Raw genomic sequence first — 16,024 nt, forward strand, 5'->3', positions numbered from 1 at the left:
CTGGGAAAGGAGCCAGAGGGGTTTCATTACCCTGGCAGCCACCGAAGGGCCACAAAGGGCTCCCAGGGCTGAGCCAGGGCCACCGCACGCGCCAGCCCCAAACCGCCCCCCGCCTCCCACCGCCGCGGCAGGGGCAAGGGCAGCCCCCGCTCAACCAGACGGCACGTCCCAAACTGCTACGATTTATTGGACAACGGTCAAGTGGTGAACTGTACATCTGTAAAAAAAAAAAAATGAAAAAAAAAAAAGAGTGCGGTGCGCTTCATGTGCTCGACGCGGTTTTCCTCCGCTTCAGCCGCGCTCGCCAGTCCTCCGGCAGCGCCTCGAAGTTGGCGTTCCTCTCCGCCATGCCACTGCGGGGACAAAGCGGGACGTCAGAGCCCGGGCGGCGAAAGGTGACAGTCCCCACACCACCCTCGCGTGCCCCCCCGGGGCCAGAGGGGCGGATCCCCACTCTGCCTTTACAGGGGACAAGGAAATGTCGTGTGTCCCCCCCGGAGGAGCCGAGCCGGGCAGCGCGCCAGGGAGCCCGTACCTCATCAGCTGCTGCTGCTTCCACTCCTCGATGCGCCGCTGGGCGGTGGTCTCCCGGTCCTCCTCGCTGGAGCTGGAGTTCTCCTCCTCGTCCAGCTCCCGCTGGATGCTCTGCCACTTTTTCACCAGCGACGGCATCTTCGTCTTGCCCTTCTTGCCCTGCGCCAGAAACGCACCAGGCCGCGGTGAGGGCGGCTGGAAAGGGAGGAGAGGGCACCCGGCACGCCGGCGACAGACTGGGGCAAGAGCAGCCTCCTACCTTGTCCTTCCGCCCCTTCCTCGGCTTCTCCTTCTCCGGCGGCGGCGGCGCCTTGGGGGCGGGAGGTGGGGGCGTCTGGGGGGGCAGCGGGGGAGGCGGCTGGTCGGCGGTGCCGGCAGCGGGCAGGGCTCCTCGCGCCGGGGCTGGCTGCACGGTGGCGGCGGCGAGGCTGACGGGCGCGGCGCACTCCGAGTAGCTCATGACAGAAGGCGCAGCAGGCGCCGTCACACCCAGGAAGCCGGACTGCAGGCCCAGCGCGGCGGGCTGAGGGCCGGCGTGGCCCGGCGCGATGCGGAGGTTGGGGCGGCCCTGGATCTCGCCCTGCAGCCGCTGGCGCGGCCTCAGGGAGGCGAGGGGCACGGCCGAAGGCTGGTACTTGCCGGCGGCCATCAGGGGCTGGCTGTAGATGACGGGGCAGCTGCCGATGGTGGCCGTTCGCTGCATCAGCCCCGGGTTCATCTCCGCGGCTTTCCTCTTCTGAGGCTTGGCGGAGAGCAGCGGGGCCGGGCTCGGTTCGACGGCACCCTGGAAGAGAGCGCCGACGTGAGCGCCGAGCCGGGAGGGATGCAGCCCCGAGGCCCGGCCGTATGAGCGCCCTTCCGCGCCCCCTCCCGGGTTCACGTGCGCCCAGCGTGGGGTGGTTGGGCTGGCCGAGCCCCGGCTTCGCCCGGCTGCCGGCACCACGGCTCACCTGGCTGCTGCTGGCAGCTGGGCGCAGGAGAGGCTTCAGGGGAGCGTCTTCCTCCGTTCCAGGGGCGGGCGGCTCCTCGCCCCCCTCATCTTCCATCTCCACTTCCTGGATCTCGCCGTCTTCTCCGGGAGGCGGGGGCGGCGGGGGCGGCGGCGGGGGCGAGTCTGGCGGAGGCGGAGGCGGCGGAGGCATTTCCAAAGGCAAGGGAGGTTGGAGGACCGGGACAGAGGACTGAAGCAGAGTCCAAAATGGAGTGAGCGGCATGAGAGACGTAGCAGGAACTTGGCCTGAGAAGGATTCTTTACAAAGGGAGCCTGAAGAATACATATTGACACAGGCTTGAAAACCCACGCTACGGACCGCGTTGCCTGCTCCTGCCCGCTGCCTCCCTGCCAGGGCCCTGCCTGGGAGCGGGCAGGCAGAGCTCAGCCCACGGGCTCGACCGACGAGCTGCACGCCGCCTTCCCCAGCACCGCTGCGATGCCTAAAACCGATGGGGACAGCTCGGACGTGGGAGCGGCGCTCGTCCCGGCTTCGCTGAAGCCGCCGCGAGATGCTGCGGGAGGGAGGCCAGCGCCACTGCGTACCGCTGGAGCGCTCTGCGGGGCCCCACAACACCCCGCTTCGGGGCAGGACCCCCCAGCCGCAGCGATCCCCCCCTTCCCGCCCCCGCGCTGTACCTGTGGAGCGCTCAGCGGGGTCCCCGGCGCGCTCTCCTTTGTCTTTTGGAGGTGGTTTAGGAGGACCGTCGGCTTTTCTGTCGGTGGTCCGCTGTCCCTCCTCTTCGTCCTCCCCATCGGGGAACTCCCATTGCGACTCTCCTGAGCGCTCGTTAACATAGAAATAGCGTCTATGCTCCCTAAATCACAAGAAAGAGAAGGAGGCTTTAGATTCCCTCCCCCGCCACCGACACTCCGAGGCGGGCCTGCCCACGACAGCGGTGCGCTCTCGCAGGGAAGACCCTCTGCAGCAGGGCTGCCGCTCTCCCAAACGCAACAAACAACTTTGAGGACAGAGGCAGGAGAGACCCGAGCCGGCTCGCTCAAAGCTATTTGCATTGCTGGCTGCGTGAACGTCGCCCTGAGCCCCCCGCTCCGAGGGAGGGGAGGGCTGAGAAAGCAGGCCAGCGCGCAGCAGAGCGACGTCTCGCTAGCATCGGGACTTTCAGCCGCTGCCTTGGCTGAAAGTCGCCCTCCAAGAAGAGGCACCGGGGAACAGCCCAATGGAGAGAAGCGGCTGCCCCCCTACCCCGTGGTGCGCGGAGGTCGCTTTTATGATACTCTTGGTGTCAAACACACAGTGAATGCTAGAGAGAGGGAGCGGATCTGGGAGCTGAAAAACAAAAGAGCAAAGATTTCAAACAAAGGAAAATTAATCAAGAAAGCCAAATAGACAAAGAAATGTTTGGGTCTGACCTGCTGGCAGGAGACAGAAATCTTGTTCTTCGTTCCGTCGATGAGTTGAAGTTTGTCCTTTGTCAGAGCTGTTGGTCAGAAGAGGTGATCCAGAGATCCTGCAAAGTTCACAGAGCTCTCGCATGCGCGACCCCCCAGGCCCGCCCTCCACAGCGCTTTACACTCGCGAGAGTGAAAACCAGCTCTGTCCGATCAGGGAATCAGCTCCGTCTCAAAGCACTGAGCACTCCGTTTGGATCCTCCAGTTTGGTGGCTGGCCCAAACTCTGTGAGTGCCGGATGTTTCTCTGCCTGCCCAGCACTGCTAACAGAAGCTGCTCTCAGTCTCCGAGAGGGACGGCGCCACGTCGTCGGGTGGTGATGGTCACAAATCATGTCTGAGATGTCAGAGATGAAAGGTGAGAAAGGTAGGAGAGCGCGTACCTGTCCCAGTGGCAGGACCAGCCTTTAGGGGTGGCGTTTATTTCGTATTGTTTTAGCTGTTCGGCTGCGTCTTGGAGTTTGCGTTTGAGGTAGTTTCCATTGAGAGCACCTTCTCGCCAGTCTGCAATGCGGGTCTAGAGGGCAAGAACCGGGGGAAGCCGTTGAGGGAGGCTGCAAGCGGCCCTCGGGACAGGACTCGAGGTCCGGGAGGCTCCCTTACGGCACGGGACGCGGGGGGGCCAGGAGGAAGACACCGCCTCCGCGCAAAGCCATGCTCGCCCCCCGCGGAGGAAGGGCCCTGCAGGAGGCGGGCGGGCGGGCACGCGGTGCGGTGCCGCCGCGGCCACGAGGTTCACGCAGCACCGGCCCTCGGCGCTCGAGCGGCGGACAGTATTTGATCCGCTTCGGAACAGAAGGCCGGAGCGAGGGGCGAAGGCTCGGTTACCTCTGTCTGCAACAGCAACATGTGGAAGTTGGAGATAGATTGTCTGTTGATGCCCAGGAACTCCAATTTACTAGTCAGAGTATTTGCCAGCTCTCCGATCTGAAACTGCCAGGGAGAAAGGGGAGAGTAAAGAGCCGCCCTCGGGTAGCGTCACCGGGCGGCTGCGGCCCCGCGGCTCGAGGCCTTCCCCGGCAAACAGGACTTGGGACCGCCCGCGGCCCCTCAGCCTGGCAGGACTGGGACGTGTCACCCCGAACGTGTGCGCCTGTCACCCCCTCCTTTAAGCCCCGCTACCTCCTGCGCCCCAGGGACGGGGTCGGTGTGGGGTGGCAGGACGAGACCTCCTCTGCAGCCGCGGGAGGTGCCAGCAAACCCCGGCTCCTGGGTGCGGACCCTTCCCTGCTCCCAGCCGCAGCCCCCAGCGCTTCTCAGCGCGGTCGCCGCTCCGAACCAGCCGAAGGAGGGTACGGGCTCGCTCTGCTTCGGCGCCCCAGCTCTGGAGTTACAGCAGAGCAATCGCCAGGGCAGCAAGCGTTAAATATAATGCTCCAATCATTTCCCAAAGGAAACGGGCCGGGATATAATTTCAGACTTTGTAAATTGTTGCTTTCCGGAGGAACTAGCTGGAAAGCGTGGGAGAGAGGCAACAGCTCTGGATTTACTCCCGAGCAGAGACAGTATCTACGCTAAGAATCAGGCCAGCCCACAGCGACCACCGTCACTCAACCCCAGCGTCCCGCAGGAGTGAAACCTCCAATTCGGGCACTGCATGGGGACACGGGGATCCCCTGCATCCATCCCCCTGACTGAGGGGACGGCATGAAAGCAGCTACAAGCCAGACAGCAATCAAGAGCAGAAACGGGGCGGATGCCTGCAAGCGGCATCACGATTGCTTTAAGGAGGGCTCTAAAAATTTCTGTTTTCCTTCACTCTTCAGAAGAGGCTTTGGAAGGTCCCCAAAGCCGACAACGCAGCGTCTGTCTCCAGCGAGGGGGACGGGCCAGACAGACAAGCAGCGCTAGAGAAGCCCGAGGCAGGGAAATGAATTCCCGCGTTAACGTGGCTACGGAGAAGCCAGGGAAGATCCCACAGCAGAGGGTGACTTCGCAGCGAGGACCCGGCAGATCTCCTGCAAACCAGAGAGCCGGCAGAAGAGAGATTACCCCAAACCGAGGAAGCAAACGGTACCAATTACCCGAGGAGACGGCATTCCTCCAACAGCTCTAAAGGGATCCTGCATGGGAAAGCACCACGCTACAGCACACAGTCCGTCACAGAGCACCGCCAGTACCAGGAAAAAAGGGGACAGCAAACGTGACAGCTTAAAAGGCTTTCGGCAGCCATCTGGGGCACCGCAGCCAACGAGGTCCTGCTGCAGGCTTTTTTTTTTTTAAATAAATTTAAAAAAAATCAGACAAGCCTCGGGTAGATGCTATACTGAAGGAGGGCTCAGTGGTTTTGGGCAGGGAACATCACATCTCAAAACTCCGTTAGAGTTCTTTTACGGGAGATGCTAAATCCCTCACGAGGACAATAACAAAGCCCTTCCCTTTCACACTGGGAAAATGATTAAGTGGTGGGAAACGAGGGCAGGACCAGGGGTCAGCTTTCGCTGCAGGTTTCCACCGGGGTTCTACCATGAGCCGGCAAATCCCCATCTGTAAACCATCTGGCACGGGGAGCTGACAAAATTTGCTAACGAAATGAAATTACTCGGGAGCCAAATTTAATGCTGCAGGAGATCTCAGGGTAACGAGCAACCGGGGGATCAAAAGAACAAATAGAGGAGATCTCCCCTACCACTCTGTGTAACTATCACCCAGAGCCTGTAGCTCTGCGTGTCACTACTACGGCTCAGGAAGGGGCTCTGGGAATCGTTCAGCCGCAGCCAAAAAGAGCAAACCAAGGCTCGGAAGAGAAAATATCAGCACAATGCTGCAGAAATCCCCAGGGCTTCCCCGGTTTGCATCTAACAACTTCAAAATGCCGGGCGAAGGGCAGAGCAACGTGTACCGGCAGCCTCCAGACACAGAGAGATTACGGACGAGGAGTCTTCAGCCTGGAAACGGGACGACTGAACGGGCACGTGCCAGAGGACTGTAATATCGTTATTGGTGAAAAGAAAGTCAAGACAAAAGTGTTTGCTCTCTCACAACCAGACCCAGGGCTCAGTCTTTGTCCCCCCCAACATCCCCTTTATTGGTTGGGTTTTTTTTTAAAAAACACTTTCAAGCCTTTGCTGCTGTCTGCTGCTGGAGACAGGACACCGGGCTGCAGAGATGCTGGCCCAATCCTGCACGGCCGTTTTTTCACAGGGCCGGGGCAAGCTGTTCTTGCAGCCGCACTGGCATCTAAGGTTTAGAGCCTCACCAGGGGTACGGTGCCGTCCTGCCGGCAGCGCAGGAGTCGGGCAAGGTCACTCCTGCTGGGCCAAACCCACAGCCCAAAGCTCAGGTGTCCCCGCTGGCTGGTGGCCGTGGCGTCCCCTGGGCAGAGGTGGCCGAGGGAGCCAGCACATCCCTCCGCGCTGCCGACGGCACGGCGAGCCCCTGGGAGAGCAGTGAACTGACCGGGGCCTGGGGGAGTTGCCGAGCACCCAGCCACGTCCCTTACGCGAGCTGGGATGGATCTCACCGACACACACCTCTGCGTCTCCGTACCTTTAGGTCCTGCTCCTCCTCTTCTATTTTTGGTGCCCCTTGTGCTTTTGCTTTCTCCTGGGGCTCCTCAGACTCTGCCTCTTTGTCTGAATTCGCATCAGCTGCTTCTGTGCTCGCCGCTGCAGGAGAAGAAACGACAGGTGAGCCCTTCTCCCACCACCGCCACGGCGCTGCCGACAGCCGGCTGGAGACACCGTGCCAGGGAGCCAAAGCTGCTGCAGGAGAGGGCAGGGAAAGAGCCGGGGACTCGTTCCTACAGGAGCCGGTGACAAGAGCCTGAAATTAAAAAGGAGAGAGGGTCACTGCCTCTGTGTTTTGATGGTGGGGGTCCTTCCAGAAGGACAGCACGGGAAGCAGAGAATTACAGCCGCTACAGTGCAAGGGCAGGAAGGAGGAACAGCCTGGAGCACAGGGGGTCGAGGAAGCATAAAGGGAGCTAACCGCCTGGCAGGCAATCACTAAACTCTGGCGGTTTGATAATTAATTTGTCAAGAAAAGGTTTCGAGGATTAAGTAAGTTCAGACAATTGTCAAAGACCGAAGAGCTCCCAAAAAGTTGTCACGACCGTAAGGTTTCGCCTCTGTCACATCGCAGGACAGCAGTGACTAATTCACTGTCCCATCAACAAGTTCCAGGGAGGGAAGCTTTGCGAGCGACTCCTACCAAAAGCCCTCGGGGGAAAAAAAAAAACCCCCACATTGCTGGTGTGCCCTGGGGCTCAAGGGCAGGACAGTTCCCTCAACCACCCTCCAGCAGCAGGGTGCTCAATTTTAAACAGGTTATTTTAGAATAACAGCTTCCCGTTCCCCAGGTTAGTGGGAAACCAGCACTGCTGGGAAGAGCTGTCTCCAGGGACGTTCTGCTTGCGAGCCTGCGAGGCACAAGGGAAAAGCCAAACCATCCCTCAGAGCCACCCTGGACAAACGACGTCACCGACTTAACGCCAGGCCTGCCATCCGGATCACGCCTCTGCCTGAAGCAGACGCGCGTTAGGGCCACATCGACCCCGTCTGGGGGCAGGCACCGTCTCCCACTTCAGCAGGACGCAGCCTGCTCCGGGCTCAGGGCGCTTTCGTAGCAGTTTTTCCTGGGAAAAGCAGTTCTCTCTCATTCAGCCAGCTTTCTGCGCCAGAGGGGCTGCCTCCCTCTTTGCCACGAGGCAGGCAGCTGGCCGGAAGCCTCGTGCCGGGGAGGGACCGGCACATCTGGGAATCAGGGCTGCCAGGCACAGGCTGTTCGCTCAAATGCTGCGGCCAGCGCGTTTCGGGGAGCACAGCTCTGGAGGGGCTGGGGGGGGACAGGAGGGTCGGTGCAGGCAGCGAAGCACGGGCTGTAGTGGAACGCTAGCAGCCACAATCACGTGATTTCCCCAAGACAATAAATTTATACGATGCCCTGCAACATCCGCTGACCTGCTCTTGATGTCTATTTGACAAGAGTCTCTGAAAGACCGCGGCCGTACCACGGGAAAGCAGAGCGCTAACAGGAACACGAGCTCTGCCGAGGGGTTGTTGGCGCTCGAGTGATACACCCGACGCACAGCTGGTGTCAAACAACCCTTACGCAAACCGGATCTTCCTCGCAGCGAGGTCGTGCCTTATGTTTCGTACGCACCAAAAAGCGCGGAGCCAGAGCGGCTCTCGGGGAACGCCTCGGGCTGTCTGAAATTTGGCGACTGTTACCGGGCAGCTTAGAGACACAACTTGAAAAGAGGAAGGTAACAGTTCCCCCGCTACCACGGGTAGGATTTATAATGTCGGGAGGAAAGCGGAAGGTGGTGGTGGGTGACGATGCTGTTATCACACTTCCGTGTTCCTTCTGATAAAGTGTTGAGTGTGGGCACTCTCCTATTTATTTTCCTGACATTGTGTTGAATGTATGCACTCTCCTGTTTATTTTCTTTAATTATAGGATAAAGGAGAGAATCTGGCAGAGCGTCAGCTTATCCCCACGCTGCCCTGAGCCCGTGAGACTTGTGATACCGGCCTGCGAGCTCGGCTACGTGACAGTGGTAACAGCCACCCCTCTGGGCCTGTCCCCTGCCCGTCCCACGTACCTCACCGCCCGTCCCGGCTCCTCTACGTGCCGCGTGGGGCTCTGCGGGCTCCAGGCACCCCGCGCATCTTCGGGGAAAGGAGACCCCGGCAGGAGAGGGCTGCGGCCTTTCCAAATACCCGCTCCTCCCTCCGAAGGGAGCCTTTCCAATTACCTGCTTCTCCCGCTTCCGGGCTCTCCCGGCCCGTTTTGCTGGAGCCTCGACTAGCGGATTCGGGGCTGGCAGCTCCGACAAACAGTTTCCATTTCCCTCGCTTGGAGGCCAGCCTGCGGGTTGCATCCTGCGAGGCCGACTGGCTCCCATCGGAGAGCGGGCTGGAGCCCGAAACGCTGCCATCGCCTTCCTCCAAGGCACGCAGCTCCGCCTGCCAAGAGACACGACAGCGAGCGGCACTTCAGGGACCTGAGCCTCCCCGGAAGAGCAGGGGTGGTCACAAGTCACCCGTGAAAGAAGAGCAAAAAGCTGCTCTAATCACCGCGTTAATGGCAACGAAGACAGAACAAGAGTTTGCCAATGGCTACTGACTGGTCAGCAGAGCGTCCATAGGAAGCTGTGGCGGATTAGCGCCCCGATCTATACGGAGCCCAAGCCCGCGTAGGAGCGGCATGGGAAACGCAGGGTCACTCTCCCGAAGGAGGCGGGACAGAGACGCAAACGTCTGCTGCTCCGGTTTATCTCCAGCTATTGCAAAGCTGCACCTGCGCCCTCGTTTCCGTGACAAAAATGTTTCCCCTTACCTTCTTTCTCTCCAGCACCATCTCCAGCTCGAGGGTGTCTTGCTCCTCCTCTTCCTCAGCACTCTCCCCCGACTGCACCACGCTGCACAGATCCTCCTGCAGCGTGTCTTCCAGGGGATCCCTGCTGGGCTCCGGCTCTTCAGGAGCAGCCGCCACCTCTTCTGCTTTCGCCTCCTCTTCCGGGGGCGGCTCAACCTCCTCTTTGCAGATCACTTTTCTCCTCCAGCGCTCCTCTTCCTCCTTCACCACATCAGGCAGGAGCGGTGCCAGGAGGGCCGCAGCCACCCCCTTCTTCTCCTCCTCGCTGTTGGAGAGGGCCTGCACGCCTTCGTTCACTTCCTGCAGGTCGAGCCCTGCGTGAGCTTTCCGGCAGCAGCTGCGGCTCCCTGCCCCCTCAGCCCAGCCCTACACCTTCCCCAAGCAGCCAAGGAGGCCGCAGCCCGCAGAGGAAGGAGCCCAGGGGCCCCTCTTCGGGCTGCAAAAGGAGCGGAGTGACCCACCCGCTGCCGAGGAAGCCCAAAGGGGTGCCTACAAGCCCTGTGGCAACCAGAACCCAGTGCTCGGCCCGTCTGACTGACCTTTTTCACCTCCCGCTTGGCAAGGCTGGCCCCACGGCTGACGCTGCCCGGGGCGGCCCCCTTCTCCTGGGGGTACAGCTCAGCAGCCGCTACAAAACTGCCGTTGGCGCCTGCCACGGTGCTGCTGAGGAAGAGGGGAGGGAGTGAAGGACGGGCTCGGGGACAACGTCCCGGCACCTCCCTTCGCGGGGCCGGGGGTCTCACCCACCTGTGCTGGTAGTGCTGCAGGCCCTGGACCTGCGTCGCCAGGTACTGCGGCAGCTCCCAGGTCACCTCGTTGCTCTGGGTGTTCCAGTAATAGTAGCAGCCGGTGTTCTCGTCCCACACCTCCTGCCAGTCACCCATCTCCAGCTCCCCCACTGCCAGGGGGACAAGGACAGGCCATCACCCACGGGATGCGCAGAGCCCGCGTCCCACTGCCAACCGGACCGCTTCCCCAGGCAGCTGTCACCCCCTTTTTCGCGGTCACAACCATTTGTCACTGCCCTCAGCTCCCTTCGGTGAGCAAAGCGGGGGACAGCAGCCCCTCAAGACGGGCGCAGGGGGGACAGCCCCCACACCCAGGACGGGCGAGGCGCTCACCTCCCGCCAGCGAGCACTGGGTGTCGTACTGCCATTCCGGGGCCGGCGCAGAGCCCGCGCCGTTGGCGGTGCCCGAGGACTGGCCCGAGCCCGACTCCTTCGGCTCCGGGCGGGGAGGCGTGGGGGGCGGCGCGGAGGCGGGCTCGGCAGGCTGCGGAGGAGCCGTGATGGCATCGATCTCCTGTGAAAACAACGTCACGACGTGAACTTCAAATCCCAGGGGAGGCAAAAGCGGAGTCAAAGCGCTTATCGGTAGAGGACGACGTTTTGGACCGTGAAACTACGCGCCACCCGCCTCCCTCCCAAGGAGGAACTCCCCTCTGCCCTCTCTCCCCTCCCGCTCCCCGGAGCCGCACTAACCGCCAGGAAGTTTGCCAGCGTGCTGTCGATGTCTGCCGAATTGTTGCCATTTGCATCCGCAGAACGGGCCAATTTCTCCGGGGTTTCGCCCTCCTCGTCGTCGCTGTCTGCGTAGGCACCGAGCAGACACAAACCGCCTGGACGGGGGGGGAAGAGGGGAGCGGCGGACGCTCAGCGAGGCGGGGCACAGTGCAGCATGCCCCCCTCGGGGCCGCCAGCTCCTCCTGCCGCTGCGGGGAAGCGGATCTAACCCCTGTGGCCCCCCCCCCCCCCCCGACACCCCACTAATCCTGCGAGGGGGGAGCAGCCCCATGGGGAGCGGCAGGGGCAGCGTGGGGGGACTGGCACCCCCCTCCCGTGAGTGTTCAGGGGATAAATGCCGCCCTTCCCTCTTTAAAACATCCACGGGGACATCGGCTGACCCCCAAAATCAGGGGGACAGCAGCCCCCCAGCCACACTGGGAGTGAGAAATACCCTCCCCGGGGGAAAAAACAACAGAAAAACACTAGGAGGAAAAGTGATTCCCTGCTCCTGAACGAAAAGACCGGGGGGAATAGCATATCCTGCCTGCAAACCACAGAGGGGGGAGTCACCGCTCCCCAAAATGCCAGGTTCTTAATATTAAATTGATTTAAGTTTATTTAAGAGCTAATAATAGGTAATAACACTAAGAGATAGAAAAAAATCACCTCTTCCCCCCACCCCCCCCCAATACACTGGGCAGAAAAATATCTCCTATGCCAAACTTTCAAGATGAGAAATCATCTCCCCATCAAAAACCACCTGGGGGGGGCTTCCACATCGCACCACCACCCCAAAACCAGTAAAGTGGGGGAAATAACCCTGCACCCCCCCCCCAAAAAAAAATTGGGGGGGATCACCCCACTCCTGCAAATAAAAAGCACTTAAGTGGGGTAATCATCTTATCTCAATAATACACACAAAAAAGCACTTAAGGAGGAATCACACCCCCTCCTTGGAAAAAAAAACCCTGCAAATAATTTAAAAAGGGGCAATCACACCCTAAAAAGAAGTTATTTGGGAAGGGGTTAGTTAGCCCCCCTTAAAAAAAAAGTGCTTAAAGGGGGATAATCAGCTCCCCTTAAAGAAAATAAAGGACTTAAGGAGAGCGGAACAAAAATTAAAGGACTTAAGAAGAGGGAAACAACAAAAAAAAGGACTTGAGAAGGGAACAAAAAAAAAAAAGGACTTAAGGAGAGGGGAACAACCACAGCCCCCTCCAAAATAAGAAACCACATTCAGGAGAAAAAAAACCCGCACCTTTTTTTAGGAAAATTAAGCGGTGGGGGACGCCCCTCCGCTACAAAAGCGGGGGGCACACCCCTTTAATTTTTTTAAGGGGGGGGATTGTGTCTCGCTCGTCTCTTCCCGAAGGGCCTCGTACCTGTGGGCTTGACGGCGGCGGGCGCGGGGGCGGGGGGTGGGGGGGGGGGGGGGGAGGCTCCGCCACCGCTTCGGGCCCGTCTGTGAGGGAAAAGCCGTTAAGCGCCGGGGGGCTGAGGCCGGAGAAGGCCGGGGGGACGCGGGGCGGGACTCCGCCCCGCCCCGCGCCCCCCCCCCGGCCTTCTCCCAGCGCCGGTACCGCCACTAGGCCGCAGCGCTACGAGGAGGCCGCGCCGAGGCCTCCACAAGGCCGCGCCCCGCCAACAAAGCACCCCCCCCCCCATCCCCTTCCGCCGTTACCCGGCTCGGAACCCGAGTCAGCCCCTTCAGCCGGCGGTACCGCCGCCTCATCGCGGCGGGGCCCGGGAGGGGAGAGCTGGAGGATGGGCCGGCGGCCCGGCGCGGCGCGGGATTTCTTCCCCATGGCGGCGGCGGCGGCCGGAGGCGGCGGGAGCGGCGCCTCGGGGCTGCGGCCGCGCCTGCGCGGTGGGAGGGAAGGGGCGGGGCGGCTGCGTGCTGCGTCACAGCGCGGGAGGCGGGGCGGAGAGGGAGCTCCGCCCCCGGGTGGGAGCATCGCCCCGCCCCTCGGGCTGAGGGCTGCCGTCTGCTCCCGGAGCCTATAGCCCCCTCCTGCCCCATAGCCCCCTCCTGCCCCATAGCCCCCTCCTGCCCCATTAGCCCTGTGCTGCTCCCAGAGCCAAAACCCCATCCTTGCCTATAGCCCCGTCCTTCCCTATAGCCCCATCCTGCCCCATAGCCCCATGCTGCTCCCGGAGCCTATAGCCCTGTACTGCCCTATAGTACGGTGCTGCCCCTAGAGCCTATAGCTCCGTCCTGCCCTATAGCACGGTGCTGCTCCCAGAGCCTATAAGTCCTGTCCTATAGCAGAGTGCTGCCCCTGGAGCCTATAGCCGCATCCTGCCCTATAGCACAGTGCTGCCCCCAAAGCCCATAGCCCCATCCTGCCCTATAGCAGCGCACGGCGCTGCTCCTTTGGGATATAGCTCCATCCTACCCTATAGCATGGTGCTGCCCTCCAGGGCTATTCTATAGCATGGTGCTGCTCCTAGGGGCTATAGCCCCTTCTGACCCTACAGCACCCCACCCCTCAGGCTTATAGCTCCATCCTGACCTATAGCACGGTGCTGCTCCTTGAGCCTATAGTACATACTGCCCCTCAGGCCTATAGGGCTGTCCTAACCTTTAGCACATGCTGGCCCTTGGGGCTATACCTCTGTTCTGTCCTATAGCGCAGGGCTGGCTCTCAGCCCAGTCGCTCAGTATGACCCTATAGCATAATCTGCTCCTCTGGCCTTGAGCTCAGCCCTGTCCTATAGTATGGTGCTGCTCCTTGAGCCTATAGCGCATAATGACCCTTAGGGATATAGCTCTATACTGCCCTAGAGCATGCCCCTATAGAGTTCCCTACACAAAAGGGCTGTGTGATCCCGGGGAGAGGGGCCCTACAGCCCCGCCTGCTTCACCCTTCAACCCCCCAAATCCCCGCTGTGCTCCCAGGGGTGCCTGGGGAGCAGCACCCGTCCCAGGCAGGCAGGCCTGTAATAACACCTGGATTTTATTAAAGTTCATCCAAAAACACAACAATAAATAAAAGAAATGCCAAAACCTGCTGCATATGATACAGGATGAGAGCGAGGGGACCGCCCTGGTGACGGTGGCACCCCAGAGCTCTGCTAATCACCCATCACGCCCCAGACAGGGGACAGGGACAGCGAGGTGACACGCTGGAGGTGCACTCCGCCTCCCCAAACCGGACCCTTACAGAAAAAAAAAAAAAAAAAGAGTAAAAATAGCACCACCAGCTGAGCCAGCGTGGGGTGGGACAGCGTCAGCTCCTGGGGACGTCGCGTTGAGCGGGCGCCATCCTGGGGCAGAGCCGGGGGCCTGCGGGCCGTGGGCGAGCGACAGGGGTGCCACTAGTTGCAGTGGTACAAGCGATCCCGGGTGGCCACGCTGACCTTCTGCTGGTAGTCCTCCATCTTGTCACACAGCTTCTGATAGAGCTGGGGCGAGGGGGAGAGCAGGCGTCAGAGACGAGCGCTCCCCACCCTGTCCCGCGCCCCATTCCCACGTCAGGAGCAGGCACGGGTCACCTTGAGGCGCTCCCCGCCACCCCTCGGCCGCTCCGCAGGGTGTTTGCGAGCACCCTTCCTTTTCTCCGGGCAGCTTGTACCTACCACGACGTTGTAATGGTTGGTGGTGCTCTCCCGCAGCGCCTGGAGCAGCTGGTCGATGGCGGTGTAGGGCAGCCACACCATGGGGGCCGTGGCCGACAGCGGGAACTGGAGGGGAGAGGAACCCTCGCGTCATGTCTTGCTCGCGGCAGCCGCAGCGAGGAAGAGCTCCCAACCGCCACCCGCTTGTCCTACTGGTCCCACTAAGAGGTCCCCCCTCTCCTCTATCCACACCCATCTCTCCTGGAAGCACCGTCATGCATTTTAAATCGCGAGACATTCAAGGGCTCTGTTCCGTTATCCTTTTTCACGTGTGGGCTTAAAGGTACTGGACGTGGATCCCATACAAATTCACTACTATACGGCAAATCTGTCTCGTTCACCGCAGCGAAGGACAAGGTTAGAAACGCAAGCCGGGAAAGGTTTTGGGTCATGGTTTCTCCTACACAACACTGCTTTGTTTACTTTGTCTTCCAGACGCTGCTGCCTTTAGGGATGGAGCGGGCACAATACCCAAACCCCCCGCGGGAATCTGCCCCGAAGAAACAGTCCACCACGTTCCACAGCCCGCCACACACCGCAGCCCGCCACGCTGCAGGTGAGCTCACCTCGATTCCAAAATACTGGTGCCCTTTGCCCAGCACAGCGTCTACGTACTCCAGGACCAGATCCACAGCCTCCTCCAGCAGATCGTAATTCAGATAGAGACGCAGCAGCTCAGCAGCATCCACTTTCTACAAGCACAGAGGGAAACCTCAGCCGGGGAACGTGCCCAGGAGCCGCCACGATGCCGAGAGAAACCTGCTCCGAGCCTCAGTGACAGGCACGCAGCATCCGGCGCGGGTTGCCGGAGCTGGGAACGGGAAGGCAGGGTAAAGCTTGCGACGAGGAGGTGCCTGTCGAAGCGAAGGTGATCTGGCAGCTCTGGGACAGCTGGGGTTTTTTTGGCCAGCGGGCAGTAGGCGCTGAGCGGTGACCCTCTCCCTGTTCTCACCTTGTAGCTGTTAATGAGCCAGTTGGGCAGAGGTATCCCGTGCGCCAAGAGCTTGTTGATGACGCAGCGATGGTACAGGCTGTTCTGGGACGGGTAGCACTCCAAATAGGACGACAGCAGGCGCCAGGCTTCATCTGTGGCGCTGCAAGGCAACATTTCCCCTCGGAAGCCGTGCCAGCAGCCCCTGCGACTGTCTGCGAGGCTGCTGCGTGCTCCAGGGGACCTGTCCCGCTGCCCGGGTTCAACGTGCGTGCTCGAGGCCCAGCAAAGCGGGGCGTGCTGTGTACAGCAGGCTGGGGAGAGCGTGGTGACACCATGGGAAGCACGGCTCTCCCGCTGTCCCGGTCCCGCAAGTCTGCTTTTAAGGGGGTTTTATGGACCTGCGACCCTCCGGATTCCGGCAAGGCTTTTGCCTCCAGAAACGACTCTCATTCTCACAAAGAGCGGCTCCGCTCTTCTCCCGCACAGACGAGGACCTACCTGGACTCCTTGGTGGTAACCACTGCGGAGAGCTGGTTTGCTGCTAACCAGTCCCAGGCCTCTGCCTGCGCTGCCTCCCCTCCCAGCTGCAGCTTGATGCACCTGCAAGACAGAGCAGTGCAAAAGCGGGTGCCTTCAGAGCCCAGCCCTTTCACCCTGCCTCACCACAGCTGCCAGCAGCAAAGCCACCCCTCGCGGGACTTTTCCCGA

The 16,024-nt window shown here is 60.9% G+C and overlaps 2 protein-coding genes across 2 annotated transcripts in view; both read right to left on the minus strand.

The window, feature by feature from the left end:
- Positions 1–166: 166 nt before the first annotated feature.
- Positions 167–12,642, minus strand: FNBP4 (formin binding protein 4). Its single transcript, XM_072865938.1, is given in 18 exon segments — positions 167–353; positions 536–693; positions 794–1,318; positions 1,485–1,715; positions 2,165–2,343; positions 2,900–2,997; positions 3,322–3,455; positions 3,767–3,871; positions 6,428–6,546; positions 8,637–8,847; positions 9,221–9,559; positions 9,799–9,922; positions 10,007–10,157; positions 10,381–10,561; positions 10,741–10,877; positions 12,147–12,170; positions 12,173–12,226; positions 12,446–12,642. Coding segments are annotated over 18 exon segments (2,985 nt in total). The 5' UTR covers positions 12,570–12,642; the 3' UTR covers positions 167–262.
- Positions 12,643–13,703: 1,061 nt separating this feature from the next.
- The window catches only part of NUP160 (nucleoporin 160), a 29,409-nt gene continuing 27,088 nt past the window's right edge, over positions 13,704–16,024 (minus strand). Inside the window, exons 31-35 of the mRNA XM_072865921.1 lie at positions 15,815–15,916; positions 15,335–15,476; positions 14,949–15,074; positions 14,344–14,448; positions 13,704–14,169 (exon numbers count right to left, since the gene is read on the minus strand). Coding sequence (XP_072722022.1) covers positions 14,083–14,169; positions 14,344–14,448; positions 14,949–15,074; positions 15,335–15,476; positions 15,815–15,916 — 562 coding nt within the window. The 3' untranslated portion in view covers positions 13,704–14,082. The remainder of the gene's footprint in view (positions 14,170–14,343; positions 14,449–14,948; positions 15,075–15,334; positions 15,477–15,814; positions 15,917–16,024) is intronic.

The sequence above is a fragment of the Ciconia boyciana genome, chromosome 6 (genome assembly GCF_034638445.1).
Source record: "Ciconia boyciana chromosome 6, ASM3463844v1, whole genome shotgun sequence".
Taxonomy (NCBI): Eukaryota; Metazoa; Chordata; class Aves; order Ciconiiformes; family Ciconiidae; genus Ciconia; species Ciconia boyciana.